Source organism: Notechis scutatus, chromosome 1, assembly GCF_049901735.1.
Source record: "Notechis scutatus isolate UNSWTSFEM ecotype Mainland chromosome 1, rNotScu1.2, whole genome shotgun sequence".
NCBI classification, from domain to species: Eukaryota; Metazoa; Chordata; class Lepidosauria; order Squamata; family Elapidae; genus Notechis; species Notechis scutatus.
Genome location: NC_142009.1, coordinates 175,188,105 through 175,213,903, shown reverse-complemented (window position 1 = coordinate 175,213,903; position 25,799 = coordinate 175,188,105). Strand labels below are relative to the sequence as shown.

Sequence of the window (25,799 nt, the reverse complement as noted above, 5' to 3'; positions counted from 1 at the left end):
ATATGAGTCATTTGCCAAGCATCTGAATTTTGCCACACATGACCATGGGGATGCTGCAACAGTCGTGTAAAAACAGACATAAATCATTTTTTACAGTGCCATTACAATTTTGTATTGTCACTAAATGAACTGTTGTAGGTCGAGGACTACCTGTATGTATGTAACTATGAGAGGGATCTTGGTGTCTTAGTGGACAACCACCTAAGTATGAGCCAGGAGAAGTATGACTTCAGTCCTAGGACTCTGTGATTCTACTATTCATTGAGTAGAACCCTCTGCTAAACAAAGACATTGTCTAATTTTATTTTGAAATAGAATTTTGTTGAAAGTTTTAAAAACAATATTAAAAATACAAAGTAAAATAAAATAGGAAGAAAAAAAGAAAAACGAAGAAATAAAAGAGAAAGCTAAAGTGCAAAATGAAACAAGAAAGAGAAGACAAATAGAAAAGAAAGAAAAGCAATATAAATGAATGGCTTTTTCTTTACTGTGGTGGACTCCCATGGAAAGGATGAGACACAAGCGAGTGAACTCGGGATGAGAGTCCAGAGCAATTTCTGGCGTCCCATTTTATTGAGAATTTTACACATAGTAAGCATTCACATTGTGGATTTCAATAATTAAACACAATACACATAATTGTCTGAGCTGCTTAATTGTTTCTGGTGTTTGCTTTTAATTTCCTTGTTTTATCTAGGTGACCTTTAGGCAGACATGTATGTGTAAGGTCTTAGATTAATCATTACTAAATACTGGAGTCAGAGTTATTCCCACATCTCCCCTGTTTTAGTTTTTTGATGATCGCGGATGCCTCGGGAGCTTTTCGCCATCTGCAACAACAGCTCTCCTTCCGTAGGCTTCACTCGACACATTCCTAAAAGTCCAGGGAGACATTGGATACAACAGCATACACAAAGAGAAAGTATAAAAAGCAATATCACTCCAACAATTAAATGACGAATCCATGAACCATCTGGCAACCAGGACCAAAGTCCAGTCCCTCGTCTTCCAATTGTAATGGATTCTCATTCAGGGTTTGTTCCATATGCTGTATAGTAGCTGTAATGTTTGGAGAAAAATCAGAGATATACATGCAACAATGCGTATGAATCACAGCGCAAACTCCCCCTTGCGCTGCCAAAATAGTGTCCACCGCATATCTGGTTTGCAGGACAAAGTCAAGGATTTTTCCTTGCTCTTCTTCAAGCAGCTTTAGAGTTTTAATGGTTTCTTTAAACATAGTAATTGTCCAATTGTTTAAACGATGTAAATCTCTATAGTTCATCATGACTCCTAAAGGAGGAATAACTCCCCTCGATATCTGTGTCCAGTAGTCATGAGTCAAAACAGAGTTTATTTCCGTTGCGGAACGCGCATTGCGGATATGAGCAGTCCCCAAAGATTTTTTAATGAAATGAGATGGGATTACTTTCCGAAAGGTGCAGACTCCTTTCCATCGTGCTGGCATGCGATCATAAGCCATCCGTCCACACAGCAACCATAGATTTGCTCCCAGGAGATGACCAACCGTATTTGGTTCAGCATAGATTAATTGTGTAAAGGATTCATTAACATAGCCAAATAAGTGGATGGTGGTGCATATTTCCCATTCGCACATTTGTACAACTGGTTTTCTCTCGTGGTGGGACAACATGTGGCAGGAATATATGGACACCTATTTTCATTGATCAAAGATGTGATATCATATCGAGAAATGTTATGTACAAAGTAAGTGAGATTTTTAGTTTTCATATCATTATAATAAAACCGACTTCCATTGCTAATAACAATTGTTTTGTTGCAAAACGGATATGTCCCCAAGTAAGTCATATTTTCTACTGTCTCATTGTGGGTCCAACAGATACCCGCCACTTCTTGGATTCGGCTCCCAAGATGCAATGTATTTATGTTACTTTTAGTCCAACTGTAAGCCCACATCCCCGAACAACCATAACATTGTCCCTTATACCAGTCACCTTCAGCCAGAGGTACTGCAACCATTGGAAGTCCTGATGTTTTGTGAGTTGGCATGTGCATACATATCCAACAATCAGTTTTATTATGAAGGTTTGCTAGCTTCCCCATGTCCTGGATCAACGTGGTTTTTTTTTTCCATTCCCCCAAATCCATCCCCTTGCCCCTTTGGCTGATGATAAGGACGAACACAGCGAGCAGGAACCCAAACAACTGTCCCCTCATCTTCAACAGCAGCATATCCTCTGCCCCAAGTTATCAGTGGGACAGGTCCTCTCCACGTTGGATCTGGTAGTCTCCTATACCGAACTTTCGGTCTTGGTGTACCTACAGAAGGGGAGGAAGCAAAATGCCTACTGGCTGCCGTAGCAGCTGTCATGTTTAGAAAATTTTAAGTATATAATGTAATATTAAGAATGTTTTGTATGTAAGGCAAGCCATATCCATCCACTTCCCCCGTTTTTGTTTTTGTGTGAAGGAGTGTCCTTTGGAAGTGGCCATTGGTCAATCCAGACTGGCTGAGAGGTTAACAATTGTAATTTTTCCATTATCCAATAACAATTTTTGTGCGAAATTGTGATAGCAAATCTCTACCCCACAAGTTTATATGCAAGGGCAACACAAGAGGTTGAATCCTTGCAGTCTCACCAGTTTCTTTATGCAATGCCTTCAACCAATGTACACTACTTCTAGCAAATTGCATACCACCCACTCCACGAACAGCCGGAGAGTCCTCAAGCGCCCATTCATTTGGCCATTCCTTTTGGCGTATCACAGAGACATCTGCTCCGGAATCTATAAGGCCAGAAAATGATTTTTCTTGAATTTCAATTGTCATTTTTGGTTGGTCTGTAGTCAATTTTTTTGTCAGCGCTAGCAATTCTGCAGCAACTGGAGAACTGGTCATTTCAGTGGACCCAAAACCTCCAGTTCGTGGGATCCCAATTAAAGGATTCATAGGAATGTATGGAAGCAATAATAACTGGGCAATAGAGTCACCGGCCATTAATGATGTAGGAGTATCAGTGTACAATTGTACCTTAATAACCCCTTTATAATCCTGATCAATAACTCCTGGAATAACAAAAAACCCTTTTTCTGATGCAGAAGACCTGGGAAGTACTAATCCCACTGTTTTTTCTGGCAGTGGCCCATGCAAATGAGTGTCCTCAATGTACACTTGATTGGGAAAAGTCACATTAATTGAGTTCAACATTTTTAAACTCAAACCTGCACTCCTAGTAATTGCAGGCGATGCCTTTGTGACAGCCTTGGGAGCGGGGCTAGCTGCACGCCCCAAATTTAGTTTCCCGGATTTTGATTCTGATCAGAGCGACATTGATTTGCCCAATGAAACCCTTTTTGCATTTTGGACAGACTGATTTTGGGTGAATGTCCTTAATTTTGTTTTTGCTAAATGCCATTCCCCCCCCCCCAGGAGCACGGCACTGGACTTTAAAATGGCCAGGTTTCCCACAATTAAAACAATTCCCTGTAGGTTTCATCCCTTTTTGTAATGCCATAGCCAAAGTCTCCATGTTGTAAGCCTGAGAACCCACCACTGCACATGCCTTTAACAGATCAGCCAGAGTAATCTCACCTGTAGCCACCAAAGGCTGTAAAATACGCTTGCAGTCAGCGTTTGCATTTTCAACTGCCAATTTCAGCAAAAGTTCCTTTGCTGCTTCTTCATTAGATATTTGTCTGGTAATAGCCAATTGCAGCCTTTCCACAAAATCATTATAAGACTCAGATGCTGTTTGCTTAATTTGAGAAAAAGACTGTGCTGGGGTTCCCACATCCTGGATGCGGGACAATACCCCAAGGACAGCTGCCATAACCACTGGAAATACATGATCAGGCAAATTAGTAGCTTGATCAGCAGTGGATTCAAACAAGCCTGCCCCATAGATTTGGTCTGGCGTATACAGCCCCCCTGAATTCCTTCCCCTAGTGATAGCTTCTCTGGTATTCTGAGTCAAAGACCACATACTGAGTAGAACTCAATATCATTCTCATTAAATCTTTCCAGTCACTAGGAATCATGCGTGATGTAGCCAAACTTGTCAGAAGCCCCTTTGTAAAAGGACTTTGAATACAATAATCTTTAACTGCTTTTTTAATTTCTCTAAGAACAGCTAAAGGAATCGGAATCCATTCAGTTTGCATATTTCCTTGAGCGTTTATTTGTCTGTTTACTGGAAACAAATTCATCTGGGTAATCTCATCAGGCTCTAATTTCACTTCATTGAAAGCCTGATGCATCATTGTTTGAACTTTCCCCATTTGTGATTGGATTTTATCCTCTACAGGCGTAAACGCTGTTGGGGTTGAGGAGGCATATTCCAATTTAGAAATTGGGGGGTGCAGCACAACTCCTTCATAAGGAGGAGGTTCAACTAAAGTTTTTAAAAGAGGCTGTTGCTGGATTTCTAAAGCAGTCATAACAACCTTCCAATATATCAAAATTTTTGCTGTTGCCCGTGGCTCTTCATGAAGGATAGTTCCAATTCTCCTCCATGTGTCTAACTTTAAAGATCCCTTCTCTGGATAGTAGGGACACTGCCGCCAGATCTCTTGCAGCAGCTCTTTCACTTTATCTTTTGAAAGAACTATTTGCTCCCCCCCCCCCAGAGGGTTTAAAGAAAAAGGAGCTTGTCCTGACTAACCTCAGCAGCTCACTAACATGCTGTTCCTGTGGCTGAGAAAGTTTTCCCCCCATGCTCCCTGAAAAAATCCTATTGTCCAGCAATAGTTAAGTACGTACTTTACCTATTCCAGGTGAGGAAACACAGAGGTCCGGACACGTATCACCTGCAGTGATCACGTCGGGCTCACCACTTGTGGTGGACTCCCATGGAAAGGATGAGACACAAGCGAGTGAACTCGGAATGAGAGTCCAGAGCAATTTCTGGCGTCCCATTTTATTGAGAATTTTACATATAGTAAGCATTCACATTGTGGATTTCAATAATTAAACAGAATACACATAATTGTCTGAGCTGCTTAATTGTTTCTGGTGTTTGCTTTTAATTTCCTTGTTTTATCTAGGTGACCTTTAGGCAGACATGTATGTGTAAGGTCTTAGATTAATCATTACTAAATACTGGAGTCAGAGTTATTCCCACACTTTACAAGAGTTACAAGTACAAATGTAGATTTACCTCTTTCTCTACAGTTGTATTATGATTCTTTTCTTTCTATGAACTATGGTATTTAATATTCAAAACCATAGATCATAATTTCATTTTTTTTCTGTTGGATGATATGGATTGTGAAAAACAGAAATCATATTTAGTTCATTTGTCTTTTTCTTAAATATTTGAGAGTGACTAGCTTTCCACAAATTTTATCTTACAAAATGCAAGAGGGTACTCAGTTGTGTAGTTCAGGAAATCATTTCAAGATATGGTCATTATAGAAGACATTATTACTTAAGTAAAACCTCTTGGTGAACAAGGTTTAGAGAAGTCATAATGATGAGTAATATTTATAGTATTGGAATTGGGCAGATTTAAACTCATCCGAACTAAATGCATGCATTTCTCTTTATTTCTTACTGAGCATTAGCAGAAAGTTATTCTGCCATTTTGAGAATTTGCTAGTATGATATTTTGGTCTCTGGCTTTCATAACAAAGGTGTTTAGAGACTATGTAATCTGTGTGTATCCTTTAAATAAATACACACATTTTGTATATTTAAAATCTCATAGAGCTTATATTAATGTAGAAACCATATTTTCCAAGATAAATGGATAGAAAAGCTAAAGTACCTAATACATACTTGTTTTTTATACCTTTAGCTTTGATTTCAGTTAAATTTATTTGGTAGACAATATGCTTATTATTTGGCAGAAAAATACTCCGAATTCCTTTCCTTTCCCTTCCTTCCTTCCTTCCTTCCTTTCTTCCTTCCTTCCTTCCTTCCTTCCTTCCTTCCTTCCTTCCTTCCTTCAAGATTTGCATGATAAAATGTTATTTTTGATTATTTTTTGATTTAAAATTTATTGTAAATAATAGATTAATAAGTATTGTGTTGGCTGTAGTTTAAATTTTTTGTGATTTCAAGTAGCTGACACTGAAGAAGACAGTATTGCTCAAATGTCAAAGCATAGTTTTAATTAATTAGTTTATTTACACTAATGGGTTTCTTGTGTGTTGACATCAAACTATTTATAATGCTTTATTATAATAAAGTACATTCAGATCATCTCTTCTAGAAAGCACTTGAGTGGGATGCTTGCTAATTGACTCAAACTAATGAATAGCCCATTACTGGATTAAAGATATCTGTGGTTATATTCTAATTAGGCCCTCCCAAAAACTGTTGTTAAAAGATACCTTAAATAGGTTTATTCACCTTCTTCAATTTTAAGTTATTTTTATATATGTTTGGGGATTACTTTTCTCTATCCGATTAGGGATGTTGCATTGGAGTGTTATTCTCCATTGACCTTGATTTATTGTACTGTATTAACTTTACTGTGGATAATAGGTATAATACTTTAGTTTAAGCAATAGCTTATCATTGACTAGCAAAGTACAATATGGAAAATTATCTGATACAGCTGCTGTTGTGCTGTACACTTACATTTCTAGGGCAGAAACGGGATATTTGAACTTTAAAAAAAATAACATTCATTATTTATGGAACAATCTAGTGAGGTAGCCTTCCTAGAGTGGTATTTTTTTAAGGACAAGCTGTGTCTATATGCAGGAAGGCTTTCACATTTGCCACAACTTTCTCCTGAAGTGGTACCATCCAGGAAAAGCAACACCAAATGATCTCCAGAAGACACAATTTAAGTCTCAAATACACCCTGGGAAAGGAATGAAAATCTCAACACAATCTTTCTCCTTTGATTTAAAACCACAAACAAACAGAGCAGTGTGATATAGTAGACAGGGCAGGCTAGTACTTGGATCACCTCTCATTCAACTATGAAACTCATTAGTTGACCTTGGAACACATATCTTTCATGTTAACTAGGGTTGTCAAAAGTTAACACAGGAGAAAGTAGACGAAAGGATCACAGATTTATATATAAATAGCCTTGAGATTTTGACAGCAAAAAGATGGCTAAATATGGTTTGCAATTATTAAACAAACCAACCAATTAAATAATAGTCTGTGTTGCTAAGCTTACTAGAGTTAATACTAAATATTCCATAATATTGTTATAGCTAATTTATTCTTTTACCATCACTCTCATCAAGGAACAGGGAATTGGATTCAATTTAGAATCTCAGAGATGTAGATGTATTCTTTGTTAAATAACATGTATTCCCTCATTATTAGTCGGTTCACTTGGGATGATTAATCACATACAAATAATACATTTGTAGCGAAGCTATGTGAATTCTGTATAAATCACTAATCTTTGCTTCTAATCAATGCCAAGTTGGGCTATATGGTTTTGTTTGTAAGAAAGGGTGAATAGCTGCAGTCGATATAATGCATTATATGCGAATAATGTCATTTGCTTTATTTGATTGGTTTTTTAAAAAAAGAAAGTAATATTTTTAATGAGCGTATTAAGAACCTTTTGATCTCCAACAGTGTCTACTAAGCAGCAACATGATTAATGTTCTAACCATCAGTTGTTAGAAAATGTTTAGAAAATTATATTTAATATGTTCTTGGTTGCTGTTAATAAGCATGTGCAAATATATAACACACTGTCTCAATATATATGTGTGTGTTGTTTCCCATTATTACAGCCTATTATTATGGCAAACATTTTAATGTTGTCCAAGGCTAGAACAATAGAAAGTTCTTCATGTTTTGAACCCACTCATCTGGCTGTGATGTTAAGATGCTTCATCTTCAGGATTTGAAGTCTGCTCCTGAAGCCCACTGAGGGATTTATGCTCATATGATTAGTATCCAATGGGAATATTGTCCCAAATCTTTTAAGAGAGATCCCCCCACCCCACCGAGCTTATCAGTATTGTTAAAGATTTGGTAGCCTATGGAATATGGATATTAGAGATCTGTTCATAACATCCATGCTCAACTAGCTTAGCCGACTTTATGATATAACCATATCAGAAGTAATACAATTATGGAAATGATATATATTTGTATCTGCATGGGACCCAATTTTGCATGGGACCTACTTTGACAAATTGATTCTTACTCTACATCATCTGTTTTGTCTTTAAAATTAGTCTGGTGCACTGATAATTGACACTAGATAATAAAATACATTTCTTCTGCAGGAAATCTTTGATGAGATTAGAGATGTATATTGATTACTCAAAGTCATTTCCCATAATTTAATCAACACATTTAAAAATGTTCCCTGTTATAAAACTCTTAATAGCCTTAGATAATTTGTCAGTATTTCTTGCTAAATAAACTTCAGAGTTATCAAATAGGTGGCAAGAAAGTAGGGGCAGGCAAGCACAACACAGATTACATAGACAGTAAACACAGTGTCAGACATAAAGATCTCAGGTGCCTATATACAAATGCACAACGTCTGGGGAACAAACAGGGTGAACTCGAACTACAAATACATGAAGGTAGATATAATATACTGTAGTTGGAATAACAAAAACTTGGTGGGATGAAACCCATGACTGGAACATACTGGTAGAAGGATACAAACTATTCAAAAAAACCAGACCCCATAAAAGAGGAGGTGGAGTTGCACTGTATGTAAAGGACCACTATATTGTTACAGAAATGCATGAAACCGAAGATGAAAACCTCCTAGAATGCATATGGGTCAATATAAAAGAAAAAAAGAATGATGGCCATAGGTGTATATTATAGGCCACCCAATCAAGCAGAAAAAATTGATGTCCTTTTTGCCATCCAACTAACAAACATATGAAGGAAACACACAACAATAGTAATGGGAGACTTCAATTATCCTGATATCAATTGGAAAACTAATTCTGCACCAAGTGAGAAATCAACCTAGTTGACAACTTTGTTGTCCAAAAGGTAGAGGGTGAAACTAGAGGGACAGCCATACTGGACTTAAGTCTTACAAACAGAGAAGAAGTGATAGAGGGAGTTGAAACTGCAGGAACCTTGGGTGAGAGTGACCATGTCATACTAGAATTCAACATAACACAAACACGAGCAATAGAACATAATGACACCAGAGTCTTAGATTTTAAAAGAGCTTATTTTAATAAACTCAGAGAGAACTTGGGAAAGGTTCCATGGATGAAAATCCTAAAGGGGAAAACAACTCAAGAATCTTGGGAAACTCTGAAAAGTACAATCATAGAAGCCCAGACCAGCACAATACCACTGAGTAAGAAAAACAAGAAATCTAAGAAGAAACCAGCATGGCTGCACAAAGATCTCTCTGCAAATTGAAAGAAAAAAAGGACAAGTACAAAAAATGGAAAGAAGGACATACAATTAAGGCAGAATATCAGCAGATAGCCAGAATCTGCAAAGACGAAGTCAGGATAGCAAAGGCTCAGAACGAACAAAGACTTGCAACAAAGGTCAAAGGTAATAAAAAAAGTTTCTTCCAACATATAAATAACAAGAAAAAAATCAAGGAAACAGTTGGTCCACTAAAGAGAGAAGACAGCAAGGAAGTAGAGCAAACAATAGATACAAACTCAAGGTTAATCACACCAAACTTGACTGCAGGAAATACGACTTCAGCAAGAGAGTGGTCAATGTCTGGAATACTCTACCTGACTCTGTGGTTTCTTCCCCAAACCCCAAAAACTTTAACCTTAGACTTTCTACTATTGACCTCACCCCTTTCCTAAGAGGTCTGTAGGGGGCGTGCATAAGTGCACCAACATGCCTACCATCCCTGTCCCATTGTTTCTTTTATTTTTCTTATATGTATTCATGTATTCATAACTATGTTTTTACTTATACCTATTATATTGTAAGCAATTGACAAACCAAATAAAATAAATAAAATTAAAAAGTAACAGGCAACAGGGAGAAAGCAGAACTGCTTAACTCATTCTTTGCATCGGTCTTCACGCAAAAAGAAACTATAGCTCAACCCACCAAAAACATAACTGTAAAAGACAGACCAGAAATAAAAGTTAAAAAGCAACAAAAAAAAATAGTAAGACAACACCTGTCTGATCTTGATGAACACAAATCACGAGGGCCTGATGGATTACTGTTAGGAATGTAAGTCACCTAACAGTGATTTGGGTTGGAAATATATAAACCAGGATAGACATTTTAAAACTGTATCTTTAAGAAAATGCAAAAATTGTAATTGGGTGTGGTTTCTCAAACAGCCATAAGATGGAGCCAGAAACCTGGGTTGTCTTAGTCTTAGTCTCAGAAATGAGTGAGTTTCTGTTTCCTTCTGTTGGAGAATATTGCCGTTCCTCATAATTGACTGGTATTCATGGATTTGATGTAAATCTGATACTGAACTGTTTTTGACACTGGACTTTGTTATTGGATTATCCCTGGATTGAAAAACTGACTGATTTAACCTGTGAATGACTTTGGACTGCTTATTTTGAACTTTGCTTTAAACCTTTCTGGAAGTAAAAACCTACATTTACTGTACAGTGTATCTGTGTGCTGTGTGTGTATTATTCAAACACTACTCTTAAATACGTCTCCCTATATGCGCTCATTCTCCTAATGGGGAATTACCTCAACAATTACATCTCAGAGTTTTAAAGGAGCTGGCAGAGGTCATCTCAGAACCACTGCACCATATCTTTCAAAGATCCTGGAGCACCGGGGAACTTCCAGAGGACTGGAAAAGAGCTGATGTGGTTCCCATCTTCAAAAAAGGGGAAAAAAACAGACCCAGGAAACTATAGACTAATCAGCCTAACATCAATTCCTGGGAAGATACTGGAAAAGATAATAAAAAACAGGTCTGCCAACGTCTAGAAACGAGTAAAGTAATAACTAGCAGTCAGCACTGGTTTGTTAAAAACAGATCATGCCAAACCAATCTTATTTCATTCTTCAACATAGTGACTAAATTAGTAGACCAGCAAAATACTGTGGACATAATATATTTAGATTTCAGCAAGGCATTCAACAAAGTAGACCACAACGTACTTCTTAGTAAGCTAGAAAATAGAAAATGAAATAGATAGCACCACCACTTGCAACCGGCTGACAAACCATACTCAACAAGTAGTCCTTAATGGGTCTAAGTGTACATGGAGGGAAGTAAGCAGTGGGGTGCCACAAGGTTCCGTCTTAGGCCCAGTGCTCTTCAACATCTTCATTAATGACTTAGATGAGGGAATAGAAGGGAAACATCATATTTGCAGATGATACTAAGCTGGCAGGAATATCTAACACCCAAGAAGGATAGGCTCAAGATCCAGATGGATCTTGACAGACTAGAACACTGGGCTATATCTAACAAAATGAAATTCAATGTAGAGAAAAGTAAAGTTCTACACTTAGGCAAGAAAAACCAAAAGTACACATATAGACTGGGTGAAACCAGGCTCAATAGCAATAACTGTGAGAGGGATCTTGGAGTCTTAGTGGACAACCAACTAAATATGAGCCAGCAGTGGGCAGCAGCAGCCAAAAAAGCTAATGCAATCCTAAGTTGCATTAACAGAGGGATACAATCAAGATCAAGGGAGGCACTAATACCACTCTATAAAGCCTTAGTAAGACCACACCTAAAGTACTGCATCCAGTTTTGTTCACCACATTACAAAAAAAATGGTGAGACTCTAGAAAAAGTACAGAGAAGAGCAACCAGGATGATCAGGGGACTGGAGACTAAAACATATGAAGAACAGTTACAGGAACTGCGTTTGGCTAGTCTTGTAAAGGGAAAGTCCAGGGGAGACATGATAGCAGTCTTCCAATATTTGAGGGGCTGCCACAGAGAGGAAGGGGTCAAGCTATTTTCTAAAGCGCCTATAGGCCAGACAAGGAATAATGGATGGAAACTGAACAAGGAGAGATTTAACCTGGAAATAAGGAGAAACTTTCTGACAGTGAGAACAATCAACCTGTTAGGCTACAGAACTTTTTCCCATTCAATTAGCAAGAATGAACTTCTGAGAACTAAACGTGTCAAAAGGAATTCTTTATTGAGATGAGACAATTCATGTAGCAGTTCAAAGCAGTGTCTGAGGTCCCTCAGGCATACAGGGATACATAAGGAAGTTTAGAACCCCTCCCCTTACCTCGATGTGTATTTAGAGAAACAAAAGACAGTATGTTAATTCCCCTCCCACCCCTTCTGTAGAAACAATCTTTCTCACAGTTTCCCAGGACATACCTAATTTCCCCCCACCCCCTTTTTAGAACAAACTTTTTCCAGAGATTCCCCGGATACATCTCACTGTCGAATTTTTATGATCTTCTCATCTCCTGGCTGTGCCTCTCGGAGGTGATAGGTTCTGGCCATCTGGCTTTTCTCCCTCCATTGTATCATGTGTGGGTTATACAAATTAGATTACGGTTAAATATATTCAGGTTACATCAAGAAAGGATTTCTTTATCAGCCTCCCCCCCTTTTCTTCTTCCACTGAAGAAATGACAGATACACGGATCTGACACAACCAATGGAATAGCTTGACCTCGGAAGTTGTGGAAGCACCATCACTTGAGACTTTCAAGAAGAGGTTGGACTGCCATTTGTCAGAAATGGTGTAGGGTCTCCCGCTTAGACGGGGTGGTGGTGGACTAGATGACCTACAAGGTCCCTTCCAACTCTGATTATCTGTTACCTGTTATTATCTGTTATCTGTTATTCCACATCTTCAGCACAAGCTAGAATACTCTCATTATTGTTTCCATGAAGATAAGGAAGATTAAGGGATAGTATAATTGATAGAGGGATGGAAGTTGACCTAAAATTATCTGTTTTTGTAAGATCAGATTGCTGTTTTGTTGTTGCTATTTTGGAATGTTGGGTATTTCAGTTCAGGAGTATTATTCTCATAGTGATGAAAGTATATTGTTACACTCTGACCTGAAACAATATGAAATTCCAGAGTTTGCCTTATGGCATAATCCTTTTTTTTAATTAAAAGTTTTTTATTTTTTATTTATTTTTACACATCTCTTCACGTGAGCAACATGATTCCAGAGTATAACACTTGTACATAGTCATACTTTCATTTCCATTAATCTTATATAATATCATATAATATCGTTATCCATTTCACTCATCTTTAAATAAATTTGCATTTCATATTTCAATTCATTAGCTCAATATCAATATCATTTCATCCACAGATAGCTTTTCAATTCTTTATCCCCTATTATTTCCATTTTCAGTCTACCACCTATTTTATTTTACATTACACATCATTATTATCCTTAATTTTCTCTCAGCCGATATATAATAAACAGTCTAAAAAAAGTAAAAGTAAAATAAAGCCAATATATTTAGGATCCACATGGTGTTTTCCATTCCCCTACTTTAATCATAATAAAATACTCTCATTATACACTTCTAATATCCATTAAATAATCAACTGTATATTTTAAAATGTATATATTTTAAGATATCCCCCTCAGAAAATTGCTAGAGTAACTTCTTAATATGTCTAAGTTTATCTTCACTTTACTTATAATCATTAATAATCATGTTTTTTCTTCCTTTCCCCTTAGCCAACATTTGTCTATATATTTTAATTCATTTCCATTCCCCTGTTTTTAATCCTCCAAAGAAAGGGTTCATAACAGCATAATTTTTATACAATTCGTATTCATATTTAGATAGATAGATAGATAGATAGATAGATAGATAGATAGATAGATAGATAGATAGATAGAGATATAGACATAGATATATAATTATACAGTCCTAAAATATTTCCCAGCAAGTTTTAAACTACGTACCAATATACATTCCCATGTGGTATCCCCCTTATAAAATCCCTAACCCTTATCTCTAAATTTCTCGGTTTTATTATTTCTTTTAATTTTAGCCAGGTTTTCCTTTTCTAAGTTTCCCCAATCTTTCTTCTTTTTTTCTTCTAGTATTATTTTTATTCCCCTCTGCCTGTCAGCCATGTTTTCCCCCACCCTTTTCAGTTCTCTTTTTGGGGGTTTCTTCTTATATAATTCCTTCTTCTTCTTCTTAATCTTGGGAGCCTTATCTCTTTTTATTTTGTTGTCTCTTTTGTCAGTGTCTCTATTTTAAATCCTTTTATATCCTTTGGTAATGGTCCTTGTTCTCCATATTCTTCTAGGCTGTTGTTTTCCTCTTCCAACTTGTCATCTCTGGGCTTTCTTTGTTCTTCTGTAAGCTGCGACACCATTACTTTACTAATCATTGTATCCAGCAATCTCATTCTTTCTTTTAACATACCTCTCGCAGTTTGCAGCTCTGACTTAAATTCTTTGCTTATTTCTTCCATTTCTTTATTAAAGATCAAATTTTTCTATTGTACTCCTTGCCAAAATCTCTGTTTCTCTCACTTTCTCTTTCTTCTGTTTTTTGTTTTTTTTGTCACAGTCAACCTCCAGCAGTCCCAAAATATTGTATTCCTTTATATTTTACGGTAGTCCCCACTTTTTCTTTTAAAGCTTCTGGGGTTCTTGTTGTATTAATAATCTTTTATTCCATTTCTTCTTTCTTTCAACTATTTTTATGACCAGTAATTTCCCATAAAAGCATAAAAGAGGAAAATCTTTAACCATTAGCTGGTGCTCTATATCACTTTCTTTTCAAAGTTTTTTAATTTTTAATTGTCTTTTCTGTAGTATTAACATTAAATTTTATCCATTCCAAATTAATGTCCAATTTTATCCAATGCCTAATTAATGTCCAATTCTGTATATTAGTCCAAATGTATTCTCTGTTTTCATATAATTCTTTTATTTCCAGTTTTTCCTTTACCTTATATTTTCCTGTTATTCCCCGTTTGCCGCTACCATTCTTCCAAACGAGGACTCTTTCTTTCTGCTTTTTGGAGTTATCAAAAAAACCATTTCCACTCTCCAGCACAAACTTAAGTCCCGGCAGCTTCCTGTCTTCCGAGCAGCCATTAAACTACCACTTCTACCTGTCTTCTAGATACCAAGCCAGGGAGGGGAGATGCGGCTCCCCTCAACCCAGCTGGCAGTCTCCCCCTCTTCCCTCCACCCCTACAAGGTGGGTCAGATGGTTCGGTCCCTCAGGGACCCCTCCAACAGGGCAAGCACGGATCAAAGCTGCGCATGATCGTGGTCTCTGGTCCATCTTCGACGGAAACGCCACCGGAAATCACCTTATGGCATAATCCTGAACATGTCTATTCAGAATGGCTTTCTTTGAATTTAATGAGATGTATTCCAAGATAGAATTTCTGTCCTATTTCCTGTAGCATTTAGAGTCCCCCCCCCCTTTCTTTGGTTATTTATGAGATATCAATGGTTACAGTGGCTGACAAACAGAGACCTAAAAAAGTTATCTGTGGAATGGAATGGAATGGAATGGAATGGGGCTTGGAGTTCTTCTAGTCCAGCCCCTTGCACAAGCAGAAGACCCTATACCATTTCAGACAAGTCTCATCTTAAAAACCTCCAGTGATGAAGTACCAATAACTTCTGAATTTCTTCCACCGCTGCTTCAAGATAGAATTGTTTTCTCAGACAGAACTGTGTTACATATTTGTTAACCTAGGGTCCCAGAGCAACAACTATATTTAGAAAACATACACCAGACGGGTCTTTGGAGTGGATCCTGCCCTGTGTACTACTCCTTTATAAATAAAATAATAGCACAATTCTTTGTTGGTTTGGAATTCAGGCCCATCATGAAAGTGGGCAGAGCATTGCAGCTGTCTAGATTTTTTTAACTTAATTTCATCCTTAGATGTGATGAAAAGAAAGAAAAGTTGATTCACTAATAAATACAGTACTGAGAACTGCAGTAAATGTATAGGCTTATCCTTTGGGAACAACTTACTGATAGTGCCAGCAAGCACTAAGCTGTGGAAAATCCCTGTTGCATCTGTTTTAATGCTGAGATTTGCGTGAGAAGTTAAATGTAGAGTTCTCAAAATATACTTTGTGGTTTCTTGGAGATTAAAATTGTATAATAATAAAAGGAAACATGATAATAATAATAAATACTGCACAAAGCAGCTTCAGGAGAGCCTCTAAAATGTTTCTTCAAAAATTTTTTGCTACTGTAATCTGGATAAACATGAAATGGGATGATAGTATTTCTAGAACCTACTCTTTGATTAGCTGTTGATTAGATTGTGATCAAAACACATTGCAGGAGCAGTCTGATTAATAATATTTATTATCCATCAGTGTACATAAAGTGGATGGAGCAAGCAGTATCTATGGAAGAACGAGAAGATGTAGCTAATCCCTTGTAAAAATTCTTCCTGGCTCCAAAATAAATGGGCAAATGATCTCTCTTTCTTAAATAAAGTGCCTTTTAAAAAAAGTTATAAAGTTGTTCCTCTATTATTAAACATGGTGCACTTGGTTTTTCCTCAAGGTAATCTTGGAAAAATGGAATGTATCTAGCATTCATTCTTTGGCTGCCAGAGTTGCTGCTTCCCACTTAAGATTGTGTGTTATAGCATAAGTGCTGTATTTGAAAGAGTGTCTTTTACCTGGCTTTAATTCAGAGGAAAAGATACACAGGTCTACCATACATAATATTTATTAAGCCGAGATTTACTTCCAATTTCTTCTTTAATATTACTACTTGATAAAAAAAAACACAATGGTACTCTTTAATGCTGTCATGATCCATGTGTCTTTCTTCCCTGTGCTTGCTTTGTGTTCACTGGTTTTTTAGGACCAGAAATCCTCACTATTACTTCTTCTTGTTTTGACATTCATAAAAATTTTCTCATGACTTAATTAGTAATGTCAAGGTTTGATCTCAGACTAACTTTATCCAGAGCATATGCTATATCACTGAGGTATGGCCCTACTCTCACTGTAATTCTATCCACATGAGCAACTTCCTCTATACACATAATCAGGTGGATATATCTATTTAACAGATAATCCCTTCATTCATTTAGGTGCTGCTCTGGGAAATTTCTGATCTCTTAGAATTTTTTTTTAAAGATGAGTTTTGCTGGTGATGGAAGTGGGAATATAAAAAGCCAGCATGTCCAAACCAATGTGCTTTCTTATTTTATGTTCAAAGTCTACAGTTAAAATCTGGTCTTCCATATACTGTGTTCCTCTATTCACCATTTTTGTTAGCACCTGGTTGCATTTTCTGCTCCTTTTCAAAATGACTGTTATTGACTTAATATATCTCAGCAACTCTGTATCACTGTTGACATTTAATTTTCAGTTAAATCATTTTAATTAAAATCTGGCATCTTTCAGCATGGTAATGAAAATGGCCTGGAATTACGGTCGCAGATTGCATTTGTGTGAATTTATGAATTTGTTTCAAGAAAATGAACTTTACATTAATTCCTGTAGCAGTAGTAGCTTGGTTAGAGGGAATGCTTTCTTGGAGAGAGGACTAAAGTTTCTAATACTATTACTGATATATTAGATGTGGAAGCAAAGTAACTGATGATGCTTATTCATCTATATTAACTGTGTTTTCATTGATTGAGCTTATGCTATGCTTCAGCCAAAAATGTTGTTATTCAAATAATTAAGTACCTCTTTAGTGCTGAGTCACCAAGTCATTATCTGACTGCATTATCTGAATCATCTTGCCCCACTCGCTACATTTTACAGTATGTCACATTCTCTCACAATTTGTTGGCTACTTTTCCTATCAATGTTTTAAAAAATCAAATGAGAAAGGTAAAGATAGATACCTATTCAATGGCTTTTGGTTGGTAGCTCTTTTATAATCTGGACTATCCAAAGAAAAATTTTAGGAATACATAAAGAACCAATCCTAAATTTACTTAAATATAGCATTTGCTTAAGTTTAAAATAAATCTCATCAATTTAATTAGGGATTGAGAATATAAATAGGCTGTATATCCAAATCAACAAAATAAAAATACTACTATGTACACATCAACCACTTCTATATTCTCCCTCTCCCCATGGTTCTTTAAATAGATGTAAAGTACTGATAATCTGTATTTTCTGTGGAAGAAGCTGTGTTCACATATTTGCATTTCATATATAAATGTCTTCAGCTTTTCTTTGTTTTCTGTTGGGCAGATTTTTACTGAACTGGCAGAAATATAAACAACTTTAAAGTACATTTTTGTGCATGCCTCGGCATTTTATTTTTAAAAAAATGAACACTGGATTGTCAATCTTGCACTACTTATACAGTGATTATCAAAGTGAACACAAAGAAACAATTGTACGTTTAAAAAATAATCTATTCTCATGCAATGTTTTCTCTTTATCCTCATGACGAATTCTATTATCACCCAAGGAGAAACTTACAGTCAAGTTTCTCTGTTTTTCCCCATTGGTTACTTCTTTTTTCTTTAAAAAGATGGTGCTTTGGACTGTCAAAAGCCATTTCAAAAACAGTGTTCTATCCTGCTATATACTGGATGAACTTATGGATGCTCCAGTAAAGGCTTTCACCCAGTGTTACAAGAGATGTGGTGAATTACCTTGTTCATAAGTAGCTGGGATTTTTTTCTTCTTGCAGGCTCAGCTGTCCCTGATCTGACTATTGTGTAGACTCCGCTCTTCCACCTGTCTTCCAAGTTTTGTGTGGGAGGCCTTATAACCTTACAGGTGCACTACATAGAGGAGCTGTGCCAGTGTCTTGCTTTCCAAAAACTTCAGAACAGATAGCATTCCTCTAATATTCAACACACAACTTCACCTCCCTATTGAAGTGCTCTACGGTTGAACTTCCCTTTTTCTCAGATATATCCCAAGGTCATTTTTTTTTCTCACTTTCAAAAGATCTGAAGAATTTCTTTGCTATCTCCAAGGCTTTATATTTTGGGAAAGAATAACAGAGGTGTTTCTTTCTTGCTCTCTTCCTTTTAATTTAAGCAGTTTTATGATATTGCTTCCCCTATTAAAAAATGTAGCAAATTTAAAGAAGGGTGCCACTCTATTTCCTTGGCATCTTATTTAAAATAAGCACACAAGAAAGATGATCAGATGAGGGAAACCAAAATATTACATTTGCAAGAACTGCATAGTGCCTTCCAAAAGCAGATGGCAAGTAACTCTTATTCCATGGGAAATGCTGAAAAGGTATCAAATAAAGTAAAAGTGAGTCCTAATTCAAATTCATTGAACTGCATTTTTTAAAATGCAGTATTTATTTATGCTGTCCAAGTTTCCATTGATTAGGAAATTGGGAATCAATATTCATATATAAAATGATAAACACATTTAAAAAAAAACATACTCTCACTACCATAACTAAATACCAAATTACTTGATGCCTTTTTCCCTTATGGATAATATATTCACCAAAATACAGATAAAGCCAAAATAATCTGGCATGTATGATAGGGTTAATAGGCAATAGAATAGCTGGTTAACAAATTATTGCACTGAATGCTTAGTATTAGAAATACAGATAACCACAAAGCAAGGTGTACTAAAATTGTTTTGATAGGGCACTTCAGTTCCTAAACCTGCCATCTGTCAATCATTCCATTTGTGCTTCAGTGTTAACTCTTGCCCTTTGTATAATTGATATATATAATTTGAATCCATAGGTCCCATTAATTTCAGTACAGGTAGTTCTCGGCTTATGTTTATTATCAGTGAGCATTGAGGGTTACAGTGGTGCAAAAAAAATGGAGGTATCACTGGTTCCTGAAGTTCTGGCCATTGTAGCACCTCCAAGGTCACTTGATCATGATTTGGGTGCTTGGGTGCCCAACTCACTATTATGCCATTGCAGGGAACCATATGATCGCCATTAGTGACCTCCAATTCCAGCTTCCCACAAGCAAAGTCAATAGAGAAGCTAACAGGGAAGGGTACACGTCACTCTGAAAATTTGCTCCTATTTTTTCCTCCTACTTACAGCAGCCTGCTGCTGGCATGCGGCTGTGCTGGCCCTCTCCCAGTCTCTTCCACTCTCCTGCTTCTTCTCCTTCCCACAGCATCCTCCCATCTGCACAAGGTATGTGCTGGCTCTCCCAGGCTCTCCTCTGACCCTCCCCTCCATGTCATCTCACCTGGAGCTCCTCTCTCTTTCCAGTTAATGATTTGGGGTTATTATGGCAGCCGGGACTGAATGGGATTGCTGTTGCTAAGATATGCAATCACATAACCTGAGGACTACCTATATGATACTTCAATATAATGATTATAATACATACAGTAAAATACTTAGCATAAACATGAATTGTAATTTATATACCAGTTGCCACCATGATTTTTTTCTTTATTATAATTGTTACCTTTATGTTTTTATTTTATTTATAGTTTGCCATGTGACCAAAAAGCACTGATCTTCTTTTCCTTTTCCTTGACAGGATCCTTCAAAATGTGGACGCAAAAAAACAGTCTCCTTCAGCAGCATGCCCTCAGAAAAGAAAATAAGTAGTGCAAGTGACTGCATTAGCTTCATGCAAGCTGGCTGTGAACTGAAGAAAGTCCGGCTAAACTCTCGTATTTATAATAGATTTTTTACTCTTGACCCTGATTTACAGGCACTTCGCTGGGAACCCTCGAAAAAGGATTCAGAGAAGGCAAAACTTGATATTTCTGCAATTAAAGAGATCAGATTAGGGAAGAACACAGAAACATTCAGAAACAATGGACTTGCAGATCAGATTTCTGAAGACTGTGCCTTCTCCATAATTCATGGAGAAAATTATGAATCTCTAGACTTAGTTGCCAATTCAGCAGATGTTGCCAACATTTGGGTGTCAGGTTTACAATACCTGGTTTCTCGTACTAAGCAATGTTTGGATTTAATAGAGAGCAGCCAAAATACTCCACGGTTTGCTTGGCTTACATCTGTATTTGAAGCTGCAGATGTTGAAGGCAATGGGATTATGTTGGAAGACACAGTTGTAGAATTAATAAAACAGCTGAATCCAGCCTTAAAAGAATCCAAAATCAGATTAAAATTTAAAGAAATTCAAAGAAGCAAAGAGAAACTAACAACTCGTGTAACAACAGAAGAATTTTGTGAAGCATACACAGAGCTTTGTACAAGACCTGAAGTTTATTTTTTGCTAGTACAAATATCTAAAAATAAAGAGTATGTAGATGCCAAGGACCTCATGCTTTTTTTAGAAGCTGAGCAAGGGGTTTCAGGTATCACTGAGGACATTTGCCTTGATATCATTCGTAGATATGAATTTTCACAGGAAGGGCAGTTGAAAGGTTTCCTTGCAATTGATGGATTTACACAATATTTGCTGTCTCCAGAATGTGATATTTTTGATACCACACATAAAAGGGTTGTTCAAGACATGACCCAGTCTTTATCACACTATTATATTAATTCATCTCACAATACCTATCTGATAGAAGACCAGGTTCGAGGGCCAGCAGATATCAATGGCTATATCAGGGCACTGAAAATGAACTGTAGAAGTATCGAACTGGATGTTTGTGATGGGCCAGATAATGAGCCCATCATTTGTAACCGTAATAATAGGGCATCACTTTTGTCCTTTAAATATGTAATTGAAATAATCAACAAATTAGCCTTTGTTTCTTCAGAGTATCCTCTTATTCTCTGTTTGCAAAACCACTGTTCCATACAGCAACAGAAAACCATGGCTGAACATATGAAGAAGACTTTTGGGACCAAACTCTACACAGATGTACCACTACCATCAGAGATGTATCTACCATCTCCAGAGAAACTGAAAATGAAGATTATTATCAAAGGAAAGAAATTGCCTTATGGTAAGGATTTATTAGAAGGAGAAGTCACAGATGAAGATGAAGAAGCTGAAATATCTCGCAGAAAGTCTGAAGAGTATTTAGGGGATCCGAAAATGTCCTGGCTATGCAAAGAGCTTTCTGATCTTGTAACTATATGTAAATCAGTCCAATTCAAGGATTTTGAGAACTCAATGAAAAAGCAGAATTATTGGGAAATGTGTTCCTTCAGTGAAGGAGAAGCCAGTAAAATTGCAAATGAATGTCCAGAAGACTTTGTCAATTATAATAAGAGATTTCTGTCCCGAATATATCCAAGTGCCATGAGAATAGATTCCAGTAATGTAAACCCACAAGACTTTTGGAACTGTGGTTGTCAGATAGTGGCAATGAATTATCAAACACCTGGGCCAATGATGGATTTACATACTGGATGGTTTCTACAGAATGGGGGTTGTGGTTATGTCCTTCGACCTTCTGTTATGCGAGAAGAAGTGTCTTACTTCAGTGCAAACACAAAAGGCATCGTCCCAGGGGCTTCCCCACAAGTTTTACATGTCAAAATCATCAGTGGACAAAACTTTCCAAAGCCTAAAGGAGCCTGTGCCAAAGGGGATGTCATAGATCCTTATGTCTGTCTAGAAATCCATGGCATACCCGCAGACTGTACAGAACAGAGGACTAAAACTGTTCAGCAGAACAGTGATAATCCTATTTTTGATGAGAGTTTTGAGTTTGAGATCAACTTGCCAGAACTTGCCATGATCCGTTTTGTAGTCTTGGATGATGATTATATTGGTGATGAATTCATAGGTCAATATACAATCCCCCTGGAATGTTTACAGTCAGGCTATCGACACATACCTCTGCGCTCCTTTATAGGGGACATCATGGAGCATGTTACTCTTTTTGTGCACATTGCAATAACTAATCGGAGCGGTGGAGGGAAGCCACAAAAGCGTAGCCTGACGGCTAGAATGGGAATGAAAACTAGAGACTATACTATGCTGAGGAACACAAGTCTTAAGACTATAGACGATATCTTTAAGCTAGCAGTACACCCATTGAGAGAAGCAACTGACCTGAGGGAGAACATGCAGGTAAGGAAAACTGACTCTTTTTTAATTTTCATAACTGAAAGCTTGGTTTAACAAAGTATCATATGAAATATATATATATATATTATTGCCATTCCTGGTTATTAGGTTTTTTTGATAGCTACCAGAGTATTACAATCACCATTAGTAAAAATTGTACTGGTTAAGTTCAAAGAAATTGCAGTCTGTAATTTCTATTTTTACAGTGTCAAAAAATTGAAGCTTAGGATTTTTTGCTTGTCTTGAAGTTGGAGGCTTTCAATTTCTCCATGTTATTCTTACTCTCCTGAATTTTTCTGCAACAATGAGCTAGTTTATTATTTTTAAAGTGCTCCTCTGTGGCTGAGAAATTGGATTACAATACACTATTATTTGAAAGGCATTGTTTAGACACTTCTGTATATAATTCTTATAATAGCCTTCCCATTTTTCTGGAAGAGATGCACAATACTAGATAATATAATTGTGTGTATGAGAGAGGGAGGAAGAGACATTCATACTTTTGGTGCTGTCCCATGAATTCAGAATTCTAGAAACTAGAACATATTACTAATTGCAGAACACTGTTATTCAGAGAATATTATTATACTTACAAATCCATAAACAATTATAAACCTGTACTTTAAGAGTAAATCCCCTTAAATACAATGAGATTACTTTTGTATAATCAAGTTTGTAATATTAAACTCTTCTGAGCTTTTATCTTCTCAGTTCCCAGTTATACACGGACTTGCACGTATAAATGTCTTTTTAAAGCATCAATTCAATTGTTTAGATAAGCTGTTTCCTCTTAATTTTTCATTTTAAGATATTTAGAAAACAAGGCTTTACTTGTAGAAGAGTCATGGAACATTTCCCATCACAGGAGTAAATACAGTATATTAGCAATATGTTTAGTTACTGATATATAATTTTTTTCTCCCACAGTATGTAAACTTTAGTGATTTATGATTGGAGACCAAATAAAAAATAGCAATGTGACATACAATATAAAACAAACAAGACAGATTTGTGACAGAATGTTAAGATTGTTCTGGGCAGCCCCTCTGCTAAATGGTAACCAGGCCCCATACCTCCTGGTGGTAACATTGCATCTTTTCTGGAAATTTTTGGTGAGAGATTGGAAAGTAAGAAGCAGGTAACTTCCATACTTGACCAATTCATACAGTAGGAAAGGTGGGAATATAAACTCTGCACACCAAGTACAGAGAAGGAGACAGTGGAGTATGACAAATGTTCCTGACTTAGTAGTGATAATGACATCCGAACAAATACAAAAATGGATGCACTTAAAGCTTTTCATTACCAATATAGAAGGTAAGGGGGTTAAATCATGCAAGCGTGAAGTACTCTTCTGGGTAAAAAATGTATTGTTCTGTAGATGCAGACACTTAAAAGACTGGAAATGAACTGTAACCATCATAATCATTAAAAACGGTGACATCTAACCATATACCAGGAATTTTCATGTGAAGCTGACTCAAGAAAAGATTTTAATTGTGCAACAAACTGGTTTTAAGTCAGGCTTTTTGATTTGGGGGAAATGCATCAACATTTTGGGGGGAAATGCTGCTTCTCCCACGAGCTGCTCAGAGCATCCAGTAATGGGAGGTGCTTCAGTCTCTGCTTATCTAGGCTGGGCTTAATTTGCGGAACGCTCCTCCTCCTCCACGGGACTCCTCCCCAGCATTCCCCAGTTTTGGCTCAGCCTTGAGAGAGATAGGCAGTGCTTCTCATTAATCCTTGGCTGAAATAGGAGAATTCTCTTTAAGGTTTGACAGATAGTCGATTGTTCTTTTCTAACCAATGCTGCCCTTGACATCTGGCCGTTGGGGATCGCATTACCAGGAAGTCCTCCTAAGCGCAGGCAGGCTTCATGCGCATTTCGCCCCCCCCAACCGCTAGCCCTACCCTTGCCATTACAATCGCCGAGCCACTTTATTATTTAAACGGCAATTATTTTTCTCTCTCGTTCCTTTCTGAGTCGTATCGCTGTTTCTCCTTTCCCCCAAGAACGCCGTTTAGGGGTGGAGGTGTAATCGCCTCGTTATTCCACCCCTCCCCACCAGTTTAGCCCTAAGGGAAGACTGTTGGAACTTATCTCTTTTTCTTGGCGGGAGATTGCTGCTAGCGCACGCGCCACAAATAATGTCCGGTCGCCATTTTTTTGTTTTTTTACTGTCAAAGGACCGCATGGCTGCGTTGAGTGCTAATTCAATAGACTGTGTGAGGTAATCCTTATTCCAGATTGAAGGGGTTTTTTCCCCACAAAATACCCTGAGGAATCATTACAACCTCGTTTTCAACATATTCGAGGTTTTTGTTAATTCGTGTTGTTGGCTCAACCCTCACAGTTCTTCCTATCCAGCGGCACAACAGCGAGCACCTAGGCCAGCGTCCGCCTGTGCAGGGAAGCTGTTGAAGAGTTATTTGGCCTGCTAGGCGTTCTCAATTTGGCTGATTGGGACAATCAAATTTGATATATATTTGCACATACGTTCTGATAATATTAATCACACCAATATAATAATACTGTCAACTTCATAACAATAATAAATGCATTGTTGAGATACGACTCAATTTTGAAGCAGATATCCATATTTAAAAAATAATAATAATAAAAAAAAAGAAAATACGGGGGATTTGATTTCAGGGCACCCTGTCCATTCTTGGCCAGGTCCCTGGGCATGCCAACCGCCTACACAATATAGCATTAAATAATGAGCATACTGGTCCTTCCATAATCACAATGGCAGGGGGTAATGGTTCACACTCCTCAACTTCAAGGGACAAGTCCAAATCTCAACACAATCCTAAGCAAAAAAAGGGGGACTTCTAAGGCATCAGAAAAGGATGCCAATAGGCACCACAAGGCTCTGGAAAAACAAATAGATAAGTGCACTCGGGAGGCACACAGGACCTCTCAAGCCTTTTCACCACACAGTCCAGAGCCGTCCTCCTCTTTCCTCCCTCCTACCCCCCTAGATCTCTCCCTCTCATCCAGGCGCAGCGTGGCTCCACTGAGTCAACAGGTCCAGTCAGCTCAACCA

The 25,799-nt window shown here is 37.2% G+C and overlaps 1 protein-coding gene across 1 annotated transcript in view; it reads left to right on the top strand.

Annotated features, from left to right (window-relative positions):
* PLCL1 (phospholipase C like 1 (inactive)) overlaps positions 1-25,799 on the top strand; it is a 238,418-nt gene that overhangs the window by 162,847 nt on the left and 49,772 nt on the right. The window contains exon 2 of the mRNA XM_026667943.2: positions 20,287-22,752. Coding sequence (XP_026523728.2) covers positions 20,287-22,752 — 2,466 coding nt within the window. The remainder of the gene's footprint in view (positions 1-20,286; positions 22,753-25,799) is intronic.